General features: G+C 46.8%; 1 protein-coding gene across 2 annotated transcripts in view; it reads right to left on the reverse strand.

The window, feature by feature from the left end:
* OSCP1 (organic solute carrier partner 1) overlaps positions 1–18594 on the reverse strand; it is a 110453-nt gene that overhangs the window by 51669 nt on the left and 40190 nt on the right. For both annotated transcript variants that reach the window (XR_010230817.1, XM_063954392.1), the window contains exons 2-3: positions 2544–2698; positions 2136–2303 (exon numbers count right to left, since the gene is read on the reverse strand). Coding sequence is in view for 1 of the 2 variants with exons in the window: in XM_063954392.1 (XP_063810462.1) it covers positions 2136–2303; positions 2544–2698 (323 nt within the window). In the remaining variant the exon portion in view is untranslated. The remainder of the gene's footprint in view (positions 1–2135; positions 2304–2543; positions 2699–18594) is intronic.

Raw genomic sequence — 18594 nt, forward strand, 5'->3', positions numbered from 1 at the left:
GTGCTGAGAGCAATGGCGCACAGCTGCGGTGCTGTGCGCTACCTTAGTGAAGACAGGACGTCTTCTGCCGCCGATTTTCCGGACCTCTTCAGTCTTCTGGCTCTGTAAGGGGGACGGCGGCGCGGCTCCGGGACCCATCCATGGCTGGGCCTGTGATCGTCCCTCTGGAGCTAATGTCCAGTAGCCTAAGAAGCCCAATCCACTCTGCACGCAGGTGAGTTCGCTTCTTCTCCCCTTAGTCCCTCGATGCAGTGAGCCTGTTGCCAGCAGGTCTCACTGCAAATAAAAAAAAACCTATTTAAACTTTTACTCTAAGCAGCTCAGGAGAGCCACCTAGATTGCACCCTTCTCGTTCGGGCACAAAATCTTAACTGAGGCTTGGTGGAGGGTCATAGGGGGAGGAGCCAGTGCACACCAGGTAGTCCTAAAGCTTTTTACTTTTGTGCCCAGTCTCCTGCGGAGCCGCTATTCCCCATGGTCCTTTCGGAGTCCCCAGCATCCACTAGGACGTTAGAGAAATATATATATATATATATATATATATATATATATATATATATATATATATATATATATATATAAAAACAGGATTCAATTCCTGCGCTGCATGTCCATGTCTCCAGAGTCTCTATTAATTGTTAGTTCTGTGCTGCTCAATCCCACTCCCAGCCAGGGAGTAATTGGTATTGGTACTAGAAACAAAACACACATATATATATATATATATATATATACACACACACACACACACACACACACACACCGTATATACTCGAGTATAAGTCGACCCGAATATAAGCCGAGGCACCTAATTTTACCACAAAAACCTGGGAAAACTTATTGACTCGAGTATAAGCCTAGGGTGGGAAATGCATCTCTACCCGTACACAGACCTCATAGTGCCAGATATGCCCCACACTGCCAGATATGCCCGACAGTGCCAGATATGCCCCACAGTGCCAGACATGCCCCACAGTGCCAGACATGCCCCACAGTGCCAGATGTGCCAGATATGCCCCGCAGTGCCAGGTCTGCCAGATATGCCCCGCAGTGCCAGGTCTGCCAGATATGCCTCACAGTGCCAGGTGTGCCAGATATGCCCCACAGTGCCAGATATGCCCCACAGTGCTAGATACTTACCCTCCGTCGCTCCCGCGCTGTTTTCTGAAGGAGGGACACGGAGAGCGCAGCGCGCGGCTGTCCTGTGTCCCTCCTGCATCTCCGGCGGCAGCGGCGTGTGTTAAAGGAAGTGCCGGTTCGTGCACTTCCTTTACCACTCAGACGCCGCTGCCGCTGGAGATGCAGGAGGGACACAGGAGAGCCGCGCGCTGCGCTCTCCGTGTCCCTCCTTCAGAAGACAGCGCGGGAGCGACGGAGGGTAAGTATCTAGCACTGTGGGGCATATCTGGCACTGTGGGGCATATCTGGCACTAAAGCTGACTCGAGTATAAGCTGAGGTGGCTTTTTCAGCACAAAAAAAAGTGCTGAAAAAGTCGGCTTATACTCGAGTATATACGATATATATATATATATATATATATATATATATATATATATATATATATATTATCAATCTCTCTCTCTCTCTCTCTGGAATATCAGAAACACACATTGATTCTAAGGACCCATCTATGGTGCTCTGAAGGCTTGGGAGACCGGTGACCGGCAACTGGAAAAGCTTCAGGGGTCATATGGACCAGCCTTCTAATCGTCCACAGAGTTGCATATTGCCCTTAATCTCACTAAGAAGTCAAATCTTTACATTTAATCAAGAAGACCTGTAACAACTAAGCAGGTATTTTAACCAATGTTAAAAACCCTGAAAAAAATATGATAAAATAAGAAGGGGCTTGGGTGCGTGTGTGACCCTGGGGATACCCAGCACTGCCCTAAACTCTTCTGACACTTGTAACAAATGCTCTTCAGACATAGCTGCCTAGTTTCAAAGTGCAGTAAGTGTGACAAGGGTTAGATTATCTTAACAGATAACTGGACGGAACTAATGGTACCGCCTGACCTTAGGCTCTCAGGACTTGTTAGGTAATATTATTTCAATAATATTAGTGTTTATTTTCCTAGAGTTCTACTGTTTCCCTGCATAAATAATACACATACTACATTATTCTCCCTCTTACATCTATAAGTTGTCTGAAAGTCTCGTCCACTTGGTTTAGAATACTTGGAGAGTCCCGAACAAAGTCTTTGATAGCATCCATGTGGTTAAAGGTAACTAACAAGATGTCCTTGGGGCGAGGGCACAGAAGAACTTGGTACTTGAAGGCCATAGTCATCAGATCATAAAGCTGAATGCGGTAAAGATGGACAAAAAAGACTTAAATTACATCAGGCATCAATAAAAATGAATAAGCTATTCATACAATTTTTGCATACATAGTGCAGTCAATTAGATTAGTGTTTTACACGAAGCTCTACAATTTGTTCCGCAGTAAAGAAAAAATAAATTAAAATTCTAAACTTCTATTTTTAAAGAAATTGGTCAGTATAAATAAACAAAAAATCTGCAGTGCTCTTATCACTATTACCTTGTCCATACTTGCTTGGTTTAGTCTCATGATAGAAGCATGGGCAAGACGGTCAAACACAGTCCTGAGAGCTTTCTTGGAGTAAAGCTCCTGTGGCTTAAACAATTCTTCCATAAACTTCTTATTAAACATGGTGGTGATAATATCATTCATAACTGAAAGACAAAAGGATAAATAAAGAATAATTACATGAATGGGAAATAATTAATGCATCTTTAAAAATAAGCTTTGCCAAAGTGGGATGCTGGCATAATTAAATAAGGGTGGGGTACCAGGGCCGTAACTACGTGTGTGCCAGGGTGTGCCTGGCACACAGCGCAGTCGCCCTGAGGGTGCAACTGCATGCATTCTCTAAAGTCAGCTGCATTGTAATGAGTCAAATTGACTCATTACAAGCCGCCATTGTGTGCTGGATCGAGGAGAGGAGCAGCTCCGGGGGGCGGTGAGAAGGAAGAGGAGGGAGGGGGAGCCGCAGCAGCGCACTGTAATTAATGGTAGGCTGGCCGCTGTCGCTGTGAATGCTGGGATGTGCTTCCCTCATCCCTGCATTCACAGCGGTGGTGGCCAGCCAATGTGGGAGAAGGACAGCTGCATGCGGTGGCGCCACCAATTACAGTGTGCTGCTGCTGCTTCCTCCTCCTCCGCCCGAGATCTGCCAGCAGCTGATGCACCGAGGAGTCTGACTACCTGAGCCAGTGGGGAGAAAGTATCATCTATTCTGACTGTCTATCTATCTATCTATCTATCTATCTATCTATCCTGTCTGCTGTAATGTGTAAAAAGGAGGACGCTGTCTGCCATAATGTGTCAAAAGGGGGACGCTGTCTGTCGTAATGTGTCAAAAGGGGGACGCTGTCTGTCGTAATGTGTAAAATGGGGAATCTGTCCACCGTAATGTATAAAAGGGGGTCTACCTGGTGTAGTGGCGCTACTGTGCGGCGTAATTTGAATAATGGAGACTACTGTGCACCGTAATATGAATTGGTGTTATTTTGTGGCCACACCCATTCCCCATGAAGCCACGCCACTATATTTTTGCACGCGACTACGCCGCGCACTGCCCCTATTTTACATAAAATGCCGTTTCTTGCACACAGCACTAAAAGGTCTAGTTAAGGCACTGTTGGGTACGCACACACCACACTTTCCCGTCTATGCGTGAAATGTGTACATTAAGGGGGAGATGTATTAAACCTTATAAAGAGGAAAAGTGGAGAAGTCGTCCATAGCAATCATTTACCAATTACATTGTATAACATTAGAAGCAGCAGATTGGTTGCTATGGGCAATTTTCCAACAGTCCTTTTTAGACGGATGGTTGGATACATCCCAGACCTCATTCAGCGCTGGACGTAAGCGCGAGTTGCCACTTTATTCGCTGCACATTTTCAAGTGTGCATATGTATTCATTTGTTCTGAGCATTTGTTGCTCCCTGCGAACTGAGCATATTTTTGACAGATAAAATGACAAACACATAAGAATACTCCAGATTCTGGGATGGGTAGATAAACAAATACTACAGATTAATTTCTTCCAAATCCAATAGTACTATTTTACTCCCTTATGCATGATGGATCATATTTGGGGGGTACATTCAGTTAGCTGCAGAACTTACCATTCAGCTGCAGCTCTGCGATGAGCTATTCAATTATTGCGGGTACCCTATGCGGTACTCCCCAGAGGCAGGGCCGGCTCTACTATTAGGCAGCTGCCTAGGGGCACGGTCCCCTGGAGGGCGCCACTGAATTCATGTAGCAAAAAACTGAAGTATGTCTCTGTATGCAGCCTCCTCTTATTACACTGCACTGGCTGCTGCTGCGGGTCTAATCAGGTGCAGCTGCCGCTATCTGGCTGTACCACATAGTGCATCAGCACTTCCTCCATGCCGACACGTGTAACATCAAGTCATGTGAAGGCATATAGGAGGTGGATGTAACTATGGCTCTAGAGGGGAACCCACACGGCTGCTCCTCATAGCCATGATCTGGGGCATTGAGAGCCAAGCTGGGCCCCAGTAAAGGGGGTGTGGCTTAAGAAAAGTGACGTTCTGACGCCCATTACTATATATTTTTATATATAAAAAAAATTTGTGAGCTCCACAGGGAGGAGCAATTTTAGCATGGGGAGGGGAAGGGTGGGCGTGGGGGAGGGACCGTTTCCTGCCTTACTTTAACAGGAAGCTGTTCCCTCCTCCCTGGCCAGCGCCATCTTCCAAGTGATATTTGGGAACATGACGATGACCACTAGAGAGCAAAGACTCTGGCACAGTGCACAGAGTCTTTGCTTTCTATGTACGGTGCCATCTTCATGAAGAGATTACCGGGAAGAGGACACATCCAATGCCGGCAACATTACAGGTGTACTGGGGGGGAGGAATCGGACCCGGGCCCCTCCAGCAGCCCGGGCCTGGGTAATTTGCACCCATTCACCCCCCTCTCTGCGCTACTGGCACTGGTGCACCTCCCCCAGGCCTCTGGATCCCAGCTCTCCAGCAGCACCTGACTACATGTCTGCACTGATCAGCGTCGCAGAAATGCTGCTGCCACCTGTAAGAGGAACCCTGCCAATTACAAGGGAAAACTAGATAACAACTTTTAAGTATGTGACCCATGGGGGTTTCTACAATTAAATATCCCCACCAGACTCTATATGCAGATGCAGTGTCTACTAAGTGTTGTCCTTTTCCTCTGTATATGTATAATGATGCAATTCAACCCAGACCACCTAGTGGACACCTGAATCTGCCCTCCGAGAGTGGGTGGGGTTTGCAGGTTAGGGGGCGCAAGGCTGAAGCTTTGCCTAGGGTGCAGAGAGACCTTGCACCGGCCCTGCCCAGAGGGTCCACTTAATGCAAATTCTAGTCTAAGTACATCGTCTGGGGCAATACCATAGAATTCCACTTAACCTGGAAGCTACGAGGCTTACCTTTCGTGAAAATCGGCAAGTCATTGAATAACACTAAGCGTTAAACCCGGGAGCCTCAGCCACGTGGTAAGTCCTAACTGAATCTGCCCTGTGGCGTCCAAAGCTTTTAATTTTAGTGGAAAGACTACATCACGGTGAATGACTGGAATCTACATAGATTTCTAATTTAGTTCTACATCACATAAGCAGTTTTATATATTTATTGGTGTATTTACTCCTTTTATAGGTTTTCTCTTTTGGCTAAATAAATCTGTATTTACATATTACAATACTGACCTTTTTACTTATTCTCATACTGAATCTTAAACTGGATGAGACACTGCTTTAATTATTCTCTGGTATAAGACCATTTTAAAATGTAAACAAAATACTATACCTAGTAGGACGACCTGTCTCCCATTTACGAAGCTCTTTTCTATACTAGTGGTATAACTAGCTACAGAAGAATGTCTGCCAAGTACATATTGCAAGGGAGGTGTAAGGACTATTTAGTAATCAATTATTGCATGCATTCACTTTATGGGGTATATGCAATTGCGGTCGAATTCCCGAAATTGTCGAATTTCGGGAATTTTTCGCCAAAAAAAAAAAAAATAGTCAATGCAATTCAGTGCTTTCCGTCAAAAAAACGGACTTTCAAAATTCGACTTTTTGAAATTCGACTTTTCTGCAATGATACAAGTGCTGCAATTCGACCAAAGTGTATTCAATTCAAGTTTGGAAATTCGACAGCAGTGCTTTTAGACAGTAAATTCGTCATTTTCAATCCGCCACACTTTGGAGGGTGAAACCAATAAAAAAAATTTAAAACATGTTTTTTTTTTCTTGGTAATATCAGATCTATTTATATTAGAAGGGATTAGGTACTTGGTTTGTCTTTTTTGGAGGCACAAGTATTATTTATATATTTTTAAAAATAATTTTTTTATTTTTTATAGATGGAATGGTAAAATCCCGGAAAAAAATGGCGTGGGGTCCCCCCTCCAAAGCATAACCAGCCTCGGGCTCTTCGAGCTGGTCCTGGTTCTAAAAATGCGGGGGAAAAATTGACAGGGGATCCCCCGTATTTTTAAAACCAGCACCGGGCTCTGCGCCTGGTGCAAAATATACGGGGGACAAAACGAGTAGGGGTCCCCCGTATTTTTCACACCAGCATCGGGCTCCACTAGCTGGACAGATAATGCCACAGCCGGGGGTCACTTTTATACAGTGCCCTGCGGCCGTGGCATTAAATATCCAACTAGTCACCCCTGGCCGGGGAACCCTGGGGGAGTGGGGACCCCTTCAATCAAGGGGTCCCCCCCCCAGCCACCCAAGGGCCAGGGGTGAAGCCCGAGGCTGTCCCCCCCATCCAAGGGCTGCGGATGGGAGGCTGATAGCCTTGGTAAAATTAGAGAATATTGTTTTTTCCAGAAGAACTACAAGTCCCAGCAAGCCTCCCCCGCAAGCTGGTACTTGGAGAACCACAAGTACCAGCATGCGGGAGAAAAACGGGCCCGCTGGTACCTGTAGTTCTACTGGAAAAAAAATACCCAATTAAAAACAGGAGACAGACACCGTGAAAGTAAAACTTTATTTCATACGTCGACACACACATACTTACCTATGTTCACACGCCGACATCGGTCCTCTTCTCCAAGTAGAATCCAGGGGTACCTGAAAAGAAAAGATAAATATACTCACCTCAGCCATGGTCCAGAGATAAATCCACGTACTTGTTAAAAAAACAAACCGGACACCCGTACCACACGGACTGAAAGGGGTCCCATGTTGACACATGGGACCCCTTTCCCCGAATGCAGAGAGACCTCTCCGTGACAGCTGTCACAGAAAGGTCTCTTAAGCCAATCAGGAAGCGCTACTACGTGGCGCTCACCTGATTGGCTGTGCGCTGTCTGTGCTGTGACAGCGCATCGCACAGCGCCCTCCATTATATTCAATGGTGGGAACTTTGCGGCTAGCGGTGGGGTCACCCGCCGGTCAGCGGCTGACCGCGGGTAACCCCCCCGCTGACGGCAAAGTTCCCACCATTGTTTCTAATGGAGAGAGCTGTGCGATGCGCTGTCACAGCACAGACAGCGCACAGCCAATCAGGTGAGCGCCACGTAGTAGCGCTTCCTGATTAGCTGAAGGGACCTCAGTGACAGGAGTCACGTGGGGTCCCGGCACATTCGGGGAAAGGGGTCTCATGTGTCAATATGGGACCCCTTTCAGTCCGCTGGCACGGGTCTTTGCGTTTTGTTTTTTTTGCCAAGTACCTGGATTATACTCTGGACGTGGATGTATCTCTGGACGCTGGAAGGTGAGTATAATTATCTTTTATTTTCAGGTATCCGTGGAGAAGAGGACCGACTGCTTCGTGTCAACATAGGTAAGTATGTGTGTCGGCAGTATGTAATAAAGTTGTACTTGTCACGGTGTGTGTGTCCTGTTTTTATTTGGGTATTTTTTTTCCAGTAGTACTACAGGTACCAGCGGGCCCGTTTTTCTCCCGCATGCTGGTACTTGTGGTTCTCCAAGTACCAGCTTGCGGGGGAGGCTTGCTGGGACCTGTAGTACTACTGGAAAAAAACAATATTCAGACATTTTTCTCAAGGCTATCAGCCTCCCATCCGCAGCCCTTGGATGGGGGGGGGGGGGCAGCCTCAGGCTTCACCCCTGGCCCTTAGGTGGCTGGGGGGGGGGGACCCCTTGATTGAAGGGGTCCCCACTCCCCCAGGGTACCCCGGCCAGGGCTGACTAGTTGGATATTTAATGCCACGGCCGCAGGGCACTGTATAAAAGTGACCCCTGGCTGTGGCATTATCTGTCCATCTAGTGGAGCCCGATGCTGGTGTAAAAAATACGGGGGACCCCTACTCGTTTTGTCCCCCGTATTTTTTGCACCAGCACCAGGCGCAAAGCCCGGTGCTGGTTTTAAAAATACGGGGGATCCCCTGTCAAATTTTTCCCCGCATTTTTAGAACCAGGACCAGCTCGAGGAGCCCAAGACTGGTTATGCTTTGGAGGGGGGACCCCACGCCATTTTTTCCCGTGTTTTTCCCCGTTTTTTAAAATCGCGGCAAAATCCGGCAAATCGGCCGTTTTTCGCCTGCGGGAATGTCGAATCCGTTTTTCATTGAATATGGTGAATTCCGGCAGCCACCTGCCGGAATTCACCTGTCGAATTGTGTCGAATTAAAAAACGGCGATAATTTGCCGCGATTCGCCGTGAATTGCATATACCCCTATGAATTATCTACTACAGGTTGAGTCTCCCTTATCCAAAATGCTTGGGACCAGAGGTATTTTGGATATCGGATTTTTCCGTATTTTGGAATAATTGCATACCATAATGAGATATCATGGCGATGGGACCTAAATCTAAGCACAGAATGCATTTATGTTTCATATACACCTTATACACACAGCCTGAAGGTCATTTTAGCCAATATTTTTTAGAACTTTGTACATTAAACAAAGTGTGTGTACATTCACACAATTCATTTATGTTTCATATACACCTTATAAATACAGCCTGAAGGTCATTTAATACAATATTTTTAATAACTTTGTGTATTAAAGTTTGTGTACATTGAGTCATCAAAAAACAAAGGTTTCACTATCTCACTCAAAAAAGTCCGTATTTCGGAATATTTGGATATGGGATACTCAACCTGTATAATTTTTTATGACTTTCAACATCCTCCTTGTATAGTGTATATTAGAATTTTGCACCCGTCATTCACTGGGTCGCTAGATCGGATCTGCCCAGCCTGTGGCTCTCCAGCTGCTGTGAAATTACACACATAAGCATGCCCTGCCATGGTTTTAGCAGTTCTTAAATGGTGCAGGACATGCTGGGACTTGTAGTTTCACAACAGCTGAAAAGACACATGTTGGCCAGGCCTGTGCTACAGGTTATTTTTCTCTCTTCTCGCACCTTCCCATCTCTCTCCCGTATTCCCTAACCCCATTAGTCCTTCTCCCCCAGGGCCGGATTAACCCTTGGGGGTGCCTAGGACACTTAAGACAGGGGGGCCCCAATGGAAGGTGGGGGATGTATATTAAATGGTGTATACCTCCCAACATGTCCCATTCCAGGAGGGACAAAATGCTCTCTACCTGGACTTCACACTGACATAAATATTCAATTTGGCCCAAAGCTGGCGGGTGATAATCTTGCCGCCGGGGGCTATTTAATTGGCCCCAATAAGCCGGTGCGTGCCGCGGTTTATCAGGGTTTTTGCTTCACTTGCCTCCAGCAGGCAAAGCAAAATGGCCGATAACAGCCCCCGAACACACACAGGTTTCACTTAACCTGTGTGTTTACGGGTGTAAAAGGACTTATTACCGGCCGAGCTAATTAAATAGCCCGACCGCAGCACCCGAAGAAACATCGGGGGTTTTTACTCCCGATGTCTCTTCGGGCCAAATTGAATATCCCTTTTAATATATGATTGGCGTCACCTGTGTTGAACTATATAATTGAAAAGAAAGATACTTCAACACAGGTGATTGCAATCATAAAATAAGGAAGTCAAGGTAGAGAGCATTTTATTTCTCCTGGAATGGGTGATGGAGGGAGGTATAGATTGTGTATATTAAATTTAAAGCAATGGTGTATATTAATTTTAAATAATAGTTTAATAAATGTCTGGGTACTCTTTATAGCTCCACCTAATTGAATGATAACTACACTGCTCAAAAAAATAAAGGGAACACTAAAATAACACATCCTAGATCTGAATGAAATATTCTTATTAAATACTTTGTTCTTTACATAGTTGAATGTACTGACAACAAAATCACACAAAAATTATCAATGGAAATCAAATTTCTTAAACCATGGAGGTCTGGATTTGGAGTCACCCTCAAAATTAAAGTGGAAAAACACACTACAGGCTGATCCAACTTTGATGTAATGTCCTTAAAACAAGTCAAAACGAGGCTCAGTAGTGTGTGTGGCCTCCACGTCCCTGTATGACCTCCATACAACCCACACAAGTGGCTCAGGTAGTGCAGCTCATCCAGGATGGCACATTAATGCGAGCTGTGGCAAGAAGGTTTGCTGTGTCTGTCAGCGTAGTGTCCAGAGCATGGAGGCGCTACCAGGAGACGTCGAGGAGGCCGTAGGAGGGCAACAACCCAGCAGCAGGACCGCTACCTCCGCCTTTGTGCAAGGAGGAACAGGAGGAGCACTGCCAGGGCCCTGCAAAATGACCTCCAGCAAGCCACAAATGTGCATGTGTCTACTCAAACGATCAGAAACAGACTCCATGAGGGTGGTATGAGGGCCCGACGTCCACAGGTGGGGGTTGTGCTTACAGCCCAACACCGTGCAGGACGTTTGGCATTTGCCAGAGAACACCAAGATTGGCAAATTCGCCACTGGCACCCTGTGCTCTTCACAGATGAAAGCAGGTTCTCACTGAGCACATATGACAGACGTGACAGAGTCTGGAGACGCCAAGGAGAACGTTCTGCTGCCTGCAACATCCTCCAGCATGACCGGTTTGGCAGTGGGTCAGTAATGGTGTGGGGTGGCATTTCTTGGGGGGGGGGCCGCACAGCCCTCCATGTGCTCGCCAGAGGTAGACTAACTGCCATTAGGTACCGAGATGAGATCCTCAGACCCCTTGTGAGACCATATGCTGGTGCGGTTGGCCCTGGGTTCCTCCTAATGCAAGACAAAGCTAGACCTCATGTGGCTGGAGTGTGTCAGCAGTTCCTGCAAGACGAAGGTATTGATGCTATGGACTGGCCCGCCCGTTCCCCAGACATGAATCCAATTGAGCACATCTGGGACATCATGTCTCGCTCCATCCACAGACTGTCCAGGAGTTGGCGGATTCTTTAGTCCAGGTCTGGGAGGAGATCCCTCAGGAGACCATCCGCCACCTCATCAGGAGTATGCCCAGGCATTGTAGGGAGGTCATACAGGCACGTGGAGGCCACACACACTACTGAGCCTCATTTTGACTTGTTTTAAGGACATTACATCAAAGTTGGATAAGCCTGTAGTGTTTTTCCACTTTAATTTTGAGGGTGACTCCAAATCCAGACCTCCATGGGTTAATCAATTTGATTTCCATTGATAACTTTTGTGTGATTTTGTTGTCAGCGCATTCAACTATGTAAAGAACAAAGTATTTAATAAGAATATTTAATTCATTCAGATCTAGGATGTGTTATTTTAGTGTTCCCTTTATTTTTTTGAGCAGTGTATTTCATAAACTTTTCTTGTAGTGGACAACTTAGCCTTAAAATACACAGAAAAATAAAATAATTTATCTTGTCACATGCAAGAATAGCAGCAGCCTCTGTACTACTTACACACTGGGACAGGACTCAGGAGGGTGTGTCTCGCTAGACCCAAATGGTTTAGTTGCATAACAGTTTACACAGGACTCAGACACCCAGGCGGGAAGGTGGAGAAGCTGGTATCCCTGTGTCACTTACAGCTCTCTCCGCCCTATCTCTCCTCTGGTCAGAATGCTCTGTCGGTAGCTCGTGAAACATGATATTCCTGTGTCTTTGCCTGTACTGATCGCATTCTGGCTGCTGGCTCTGCTGCTGCTTAAAAGGGAAAGCTAGTGATGTCAATGTGCTCTGTCCCTGGGGCCCCCCTGACAAAGGGGGTCCCGGGTACAGGATGCCCTGCATTCCACCCCCCACCCCCCCTTTAATCTGGCTATGGCCTCCCTCAGTCTACCCCACAAATAATTTATTCACTCGTAGACTGAATCGTCCGTTTCATCGCTCCCATGCCTCCAAGCTCACCAGCAGTGAGACGCCCGATCTGTATTCCCCCTCTAGGACCCAGTTCCATACTGCGTTTCCCCTCCTGCAACTGCCAGTTGAATGGATCTGTCAGCAGGGGGCATGCAAACACAATCTGCTATACTGTGCATGTGCTAGACAGACACATTAGCCCATTATATAATACATTACATGTATGCATTTCTACATCAAATATTTTACAATGTCACAATGTTAATACCAGTTTGTAACTTAATTATTGGAATAGCACTGATAACGAAGCACATACTGGCATAGAACGTTGTTAATAATTCAAGCAAGTCAAAATCAGTATGATACAATATTACAATACTGTTTTTGACTGTATCTGAAGATAAAAAAACAGCAACATTTATTTTACTAATAGTAATCCAATAAAAGTTAAGTTTTAATTACAATCACTATTCATAAGATATTAAATGTAAAATGAATGCCCCAAACAAGGAATTATCTACTTCTTTTAGCTCTTGCTAATGGCATCAGAGTATGCAATTGCAGTAGTAAGCGTCTGAAAATATGAGGCCCCCAATCCCTGCACTGAGCGCAGATTTCCACATAAGTTAAAGAACAAATCCACGTCAGCCCTAGATTGTATGTACACACTGGGGAGATACTAATGAAAGTTGGAACGACTTGTTCCGTCCTCCATTAGCATAATACAGGATGCTAGCGACATCGCTTGGTTTTGTGTGCAGCACATAGAACCAAGCGTCCATCGCTAGCGGGAGCGCACAATCATGCATACACACTGGGCGATGTAGGCAAAAGGTCGTTACGAAATGGCATTTTGTGCAGTCATAGCTCTAGTGTGTACTCAGCTTAAGTTCTACTCCTTTTCCACCAAAATGCCAAGTCTTATCTGGGTTTTCGAACACAGCCCCAACCCGTGTCACAGTAGGGTCGGACCCCATTCACACCTCAGGCTGGATCAGGCATATTAGCGGGTAGACTACTTTTAGACTGCATTTGTGTGCAGACTGCCTGTTCTACTGGCATGTGGAGATGACATCATCTACATGGACTGGTGATCCTGGTTGGATGACCTGGGTTGCGCCATTCACACCACATCATTACCCGTTAATTTTTATCTGACCCTTTCACACCAACCTCAACCCAGGATGCCTCAGCAGTAACCCAGTTTAAAAGTTTGATGGAGTAGGGATATAAGTGTTAAAATCCACCTGACCCAGCATTTCAGTTTCCTGCACATTCTACTCTACACACGGGCTGTGGCTCTAGTGGGGAGGATGGCTCTCCATCTTGTGACATGGGATAGTCTGTCAGTGCTAGGCATGTTCATCTGCTTGTAGTACATCTGTGGGGGTATCAGGCATCCAGTCATGCTTTGTGCAGGGCTCCCATGCCCCATCTGCTCAGACTGTGGTATAGGTCTACCAACCACAATCCTGCTAACGGCAGAAGAATATGACAGTATATACCACAGGCTGAGAAGATGGGGCACAAGAGCCTTGCACAAGACATTAAGGGGTGCCAGACATCAGATACTTGATACAGGACATTATCTGATATTCTTCTTGGGCAGAAGGTGTGAAGAACACAGGGTCAGTTTCAGCTGTATCCAGAGGTGATGTTTCTGGTGTGGGCAAGCTGTAACTTTCACATAGGGTTACTCCTTACCTGGGGGCTGAGGCAGCTGGCTATGGCGATAGCTAAACCAAGCCTGGTCAACTTGTGGCTCTCCAGCTGTTGTGAAACTACAAGTTCCTGGATCCCCTGCCACAGTTTCTCGATTAGGGAATACTAAAACTGTAGCAGAGCATGATGGAATGTGTAGTTTCACAACAGCTGGAGAGCCACAGGTTGGCCAGGCCTGCACTAGACGAGTGTAGTAGCACTTATCAGACCTAAAAAAAAACAAAAAACTGCACACCACTTCCTCCTGATTGCAAGAGCAATTAAAAAAAAAAAATAAGAATTTACTTACCGATAATTCTATTTCTCATAGTCCGTAGTGGATGCTGGGGACTCCGTAAGGACCATGGGGAATAGCGGCTCCGCAGGAGACTGGGCACATCTAAAGAAAGCTTTAGGACTAACTGGTGTGCACTGGCTCCTCCCCCTATGACCCTCCTCCAAGCCTCAGTTAGGATACTGTGCCCGGACGAGCGTACACAATAAGGAAGGATTTTGAATCCCGGGTAAGACTCATACCAGCCACACCAATCACACCGTATAACTTGTGATCTGAACCCAGTTAACAGTATGATAACAGAGGAGCCTCTGAAAAGATGGCTCCCAACAATAATAACCCGATTTTTGTAACAATAACTATGTACAAGTATTGCAGACAATCCGCACTTGGGATGGGCGCCCAGCATCCACTACGGACTATGAGAAATAGAATTATCGGTAAGTAAATTCTTATTTTCTCTAACGTCCTAAGTGGATGCTGGGGACTCCGTAAGGACCATGGGGATTATACCAAAGCTCCCAAACGGGCGGGAGAGTGCGGATGACTCTGCAGCACCGAATGAGAGAACTCCAGGTCCTCCTCAGCCAGGGTATCAAATTTGTAGAATTTAGCAAACGTGTTTGCCCCTGACCAAGTAGCTGCTCGGCAAAGTTGTAAAGCCGAGACCCCTCGGGCAGCCGCCCAAGATGAGCCCACTTTCCTTGTGGAACGGGCTTTTACAGATTTTAGCTGTGGCAGGCCTGCCACAGAATGTGCAAGCTGAACTGTACTACAAATCCAACGAGCAATAGTCTGCTTAGAAGCAGGAGCACCCAGCTTGTTGGGTGCATACAGGATAAACAGCGAGTCAGATTTCCTGACTCCAGCCGTCCTGGAAATATTTTCAGGGCCCTGACAACATCCAGCAACTTGGATTCCTCCAAGTCCCTAGTAGCCGCAGGCACCACAATAGGTTGGTTCAGGTGAAAACGCTGGAACCACCTTAGGGAGAAACTGAGGACGAGTCCTCAATTCCGCCCTGTCCGCATGGAAAATCAGATAAGGGCTTTTACAGGATAAAGCCGCCAATTCTGACACGCGCCTGGCCCAGGCCAGGGCCAACAGCATGACCACTTTCCATGTGAGATATTTTAACTCCACAGATTTAAGTGGTTCAAACCAATGTGACTTTTGGAACCCAAACTACATTGAGATCCCAAATTGCCACTGGAGGCACAAAAGGAGGCTGTATATGCAGTACCCCTTTTACAAACGTCTAAACTTCCGGGACTGAAGCTAGTTCTTTTTTGGAAGAAAATTGACAGGGCCGAAATCTGAACCTTAATGGACCCCAATTTCAGGCCCATAGACACTCCTGTTTGCAGGAAATGTAGGAATCGACCCAGTTGAATTTTCTCCGTCGGGCCTTACTGGCCTCGCACTACGCAACATATTTTCGCCAATTGCGGTGATAATGTTTTTGCGGTTACATCCTTCCTGGCTTTAGATCAGGATATGGATGACTTCATCCGGAATGCCTTTTTTCCTTCAGGATCCGGTGTTCAACCGGCATGCCGCTGGAGCAGGTCCCTTCTTAGAGGTAGAGGCCATGGATCCTCCTTGAGCATCTCTTGAAGTTCCGGTTACCAAGTCCTTCTTGGCCAATCCGGAGCCACGAATATAGTGCTTTCTCCTCTCCATCTTATCAATCTCAGTACCTTGGGTATGAGAGGCAGAGGAGGGAACACATACACTGACTGGTACACCCACGGTGTTACCAGAGCGTCTACAACTATTGCCTGAGGGTCTCTTGACCTGGCGCAATACCTGTCGAGTTTTTTAATCATGTGGACGACTTCTGGGTGAAGTCCCCACTCTCCCGGGTGGAGGTCGTGCTGAGGAAGTCTGCTTCCCAGTTGTCCACTCCCGGAATGAATACTGTTGACAGTGCTATCACATGATTTTCCGCCCAGCGAAGAATCCCTGCAGCTTCTGCCATTGCCCTCCTGCTTCTTGTGCCACCCTGTCTGTTTACGTGGGTGACTGCCATGATGTTGTCCGACTGGATCAACACCGGCTGACCTTGAAGCAGAGGTCTTGCTAAGCTTAGAGCATTGTAAATGGCCCTTAGCTTCAGGATATTTATGTGAAGTGATGTATCCAGGCTTGACCCTAAGCCCTGGATATTCCTTCCCTGTGTGACTGCTCCCCAGCCTCGCAGGCTGGCATCCGTGGTCACCAGGACCCAGTCCTGAATGCCGAATCTGCGGCCCTCTAGAAGATGAGCACTCTGCAACCACCACAGGATGGATACCCTTGTCCTTGGTGACAGGGTTATCCGCTGATGCATCTGAAAATGCGACCCGGACCATTTGTCCAGTAGGTTCCACTGGAAAGTTCTTGCGTGGAATCTAACGAATGGGATTGCTTCGTAGGAAGCCACCATTTTTACCCAGAACCCTTGTGCATTGATGCACTGAGACTTGGTTCGGTTTTAGGAGGTTCCTGACTAGCTCGGATAACTCCCTGGCTTTCTCTTCCGGGAGAAACACCTTTTTTCTGGACTGTGTCCAGGAACATCCCTAGGAAACAGAAGACAAGTCGTCGGAACCAGCTGCGATTTTGGAATATTGAGAATCCAATCGTGCTGCCGCAACACTACCTGAGATAGTGCTACACAGACTTCCAACTGTTCCCTGGATCTTACCCTTATCAGGGAATCGTCCAAGTAAGGGATAACTAAAACTCCCTTCCTTCGAAGGGATATCATTTCGGCCATTACCTTGGTAAAGACCCGGGGTGCCGTGGACCATCCCTACGGCAGCGGTTGAACTGATAGTGACAGTTCTGTACCATAACCTGGAGGTACCCTTGGTGAGAAGGGTAAATTTTGACATGAAGGTAAGCATCCTTGATGTCCCGAGACATCATGTAGTCCCCTTCTTCCAGGTTCGCAATCACTGCTCTGAGTGACTCAATCTTGAATTTGAACCTCTGTATGTAAGTGTTCAAAGATTTTAGATTTAGAATCGGTCTCACCGAGCCGTCTGGCTTCGGTACCACAATAGTGTGGAATAATACCCCGTTCCCTGTTGCAGGAGGGGTACCTTGATTATCACCTGCTGGGAATACAGCTTGTGAATGGCTTCCAAAACTGCCTCCCTGTCAGAGGGAGACGTCGGTAAAGCCGACTTTTGGAAACGGCGAGGGGGAGACGTCTCGAATTCCAATATGTACCCTTGAGATATTACCTGAAGGATCCAGGGGTCTACTTGCGAGTGAGCCCACTGCGCACTGAAATTCATTGAGAACGGGCCCCCACCGTGCCTGAGCTTGTAAGGCCCTAGCGTCATACTGAGGGCTTGGCAGAGGCGGGAAAGGGTTTCTGTTCCTGGGAACTGGCTAATCTCTTCAGCCTTTTTCCTCTCCCTCTGTCACGAGCAGAAAAGAGGAACCTTTTGTCCGCTTGCCAACAAAGGACTGCGCCTGATAATACGGCGTCTTATTTTGAGAGGCGACCTGGGGTACAAACGTGGATTTCCCAGTTGTTGCCGTGGCCACCAGGTCTAAAAGACCGACCCCAAATGTCCCTTTTCAAAGGCAATACTTCCAAATGCCGTTTGGAATCCGCATCACCTGACCATTTTACTGGTAGAATTGGACAACGCACTTATACTTGATGCCAGTCGGCAAATATTCCGCTGTGCATCATGCATATATAGAAATGCATCTTTTAAATGCTCTATAGGCAATAATATACTATCCTTATCTAGGATATCAATATTTCCAGTCAGGGAATCCGACCATGCCAACCCAGCACTGCACCTCCAGGCTGAGGCGATTGCTGGTCGCAGTATAACACCAGTATGTGTGTGAATACATTTTTGGATACCCTCCTGCTTTCTATCAGCAGGATCCTTAAGGGCGGCCATCTCATGAGAGGGTAGAGCCCTTGTTCTTACAAGCGTGTGAGCGCCTTATCCCCCCTAGGGGGTGTTTCCCAACGCACCCTAACCTCTGGCGGGAAAGGGTATACACCAATACTTTTTAAGAAATTATCAATTGTTATCGGGGGGAAACCCACGCATCATCACACACCTCATTTTATTTCTCAGATTCAGGAAAACTACAGGTAGCTTTTCCCTCACCGAACATAATACCCCTTCTTGGTGGTACTCGTATTATCAGAAATGTATAAAACATTTTCCATTGTCTCAATCATGTAACGTGTGGCCCTACTGGAAATCACGGTTGTCTCTTCACCGTCGACACAGGAGTCCGTATCCGTGTCGGCGTCTGTATCTGCCATCTGAGGTAACGGGCGCTTTAGAGCCCCTGACGGCCTATGAGACGTCTGGACAGGCACAAGCTGAGTAGCCGGCTGTCTCATGTCAACCACTGTTTTTTTATACAGAGCTGACACTGTCACGTAA

Source organism: Pseudophryne corroboree, chromosome 2 (genome assembly GCF_028390025.1).
Source record: "Pseudophryne corroboree isolate aPseCor3 chromosome 2, aPseCor3.hap2, whole genome shotgun sequence".
In the NCBI taxonomy this organism is placed as follows: Eukaryota; Metazoa; Chordata; class Amphibia; order Anura; family Myobatrachidae; genus Pseudophryne; species Pseudophryne corroboree.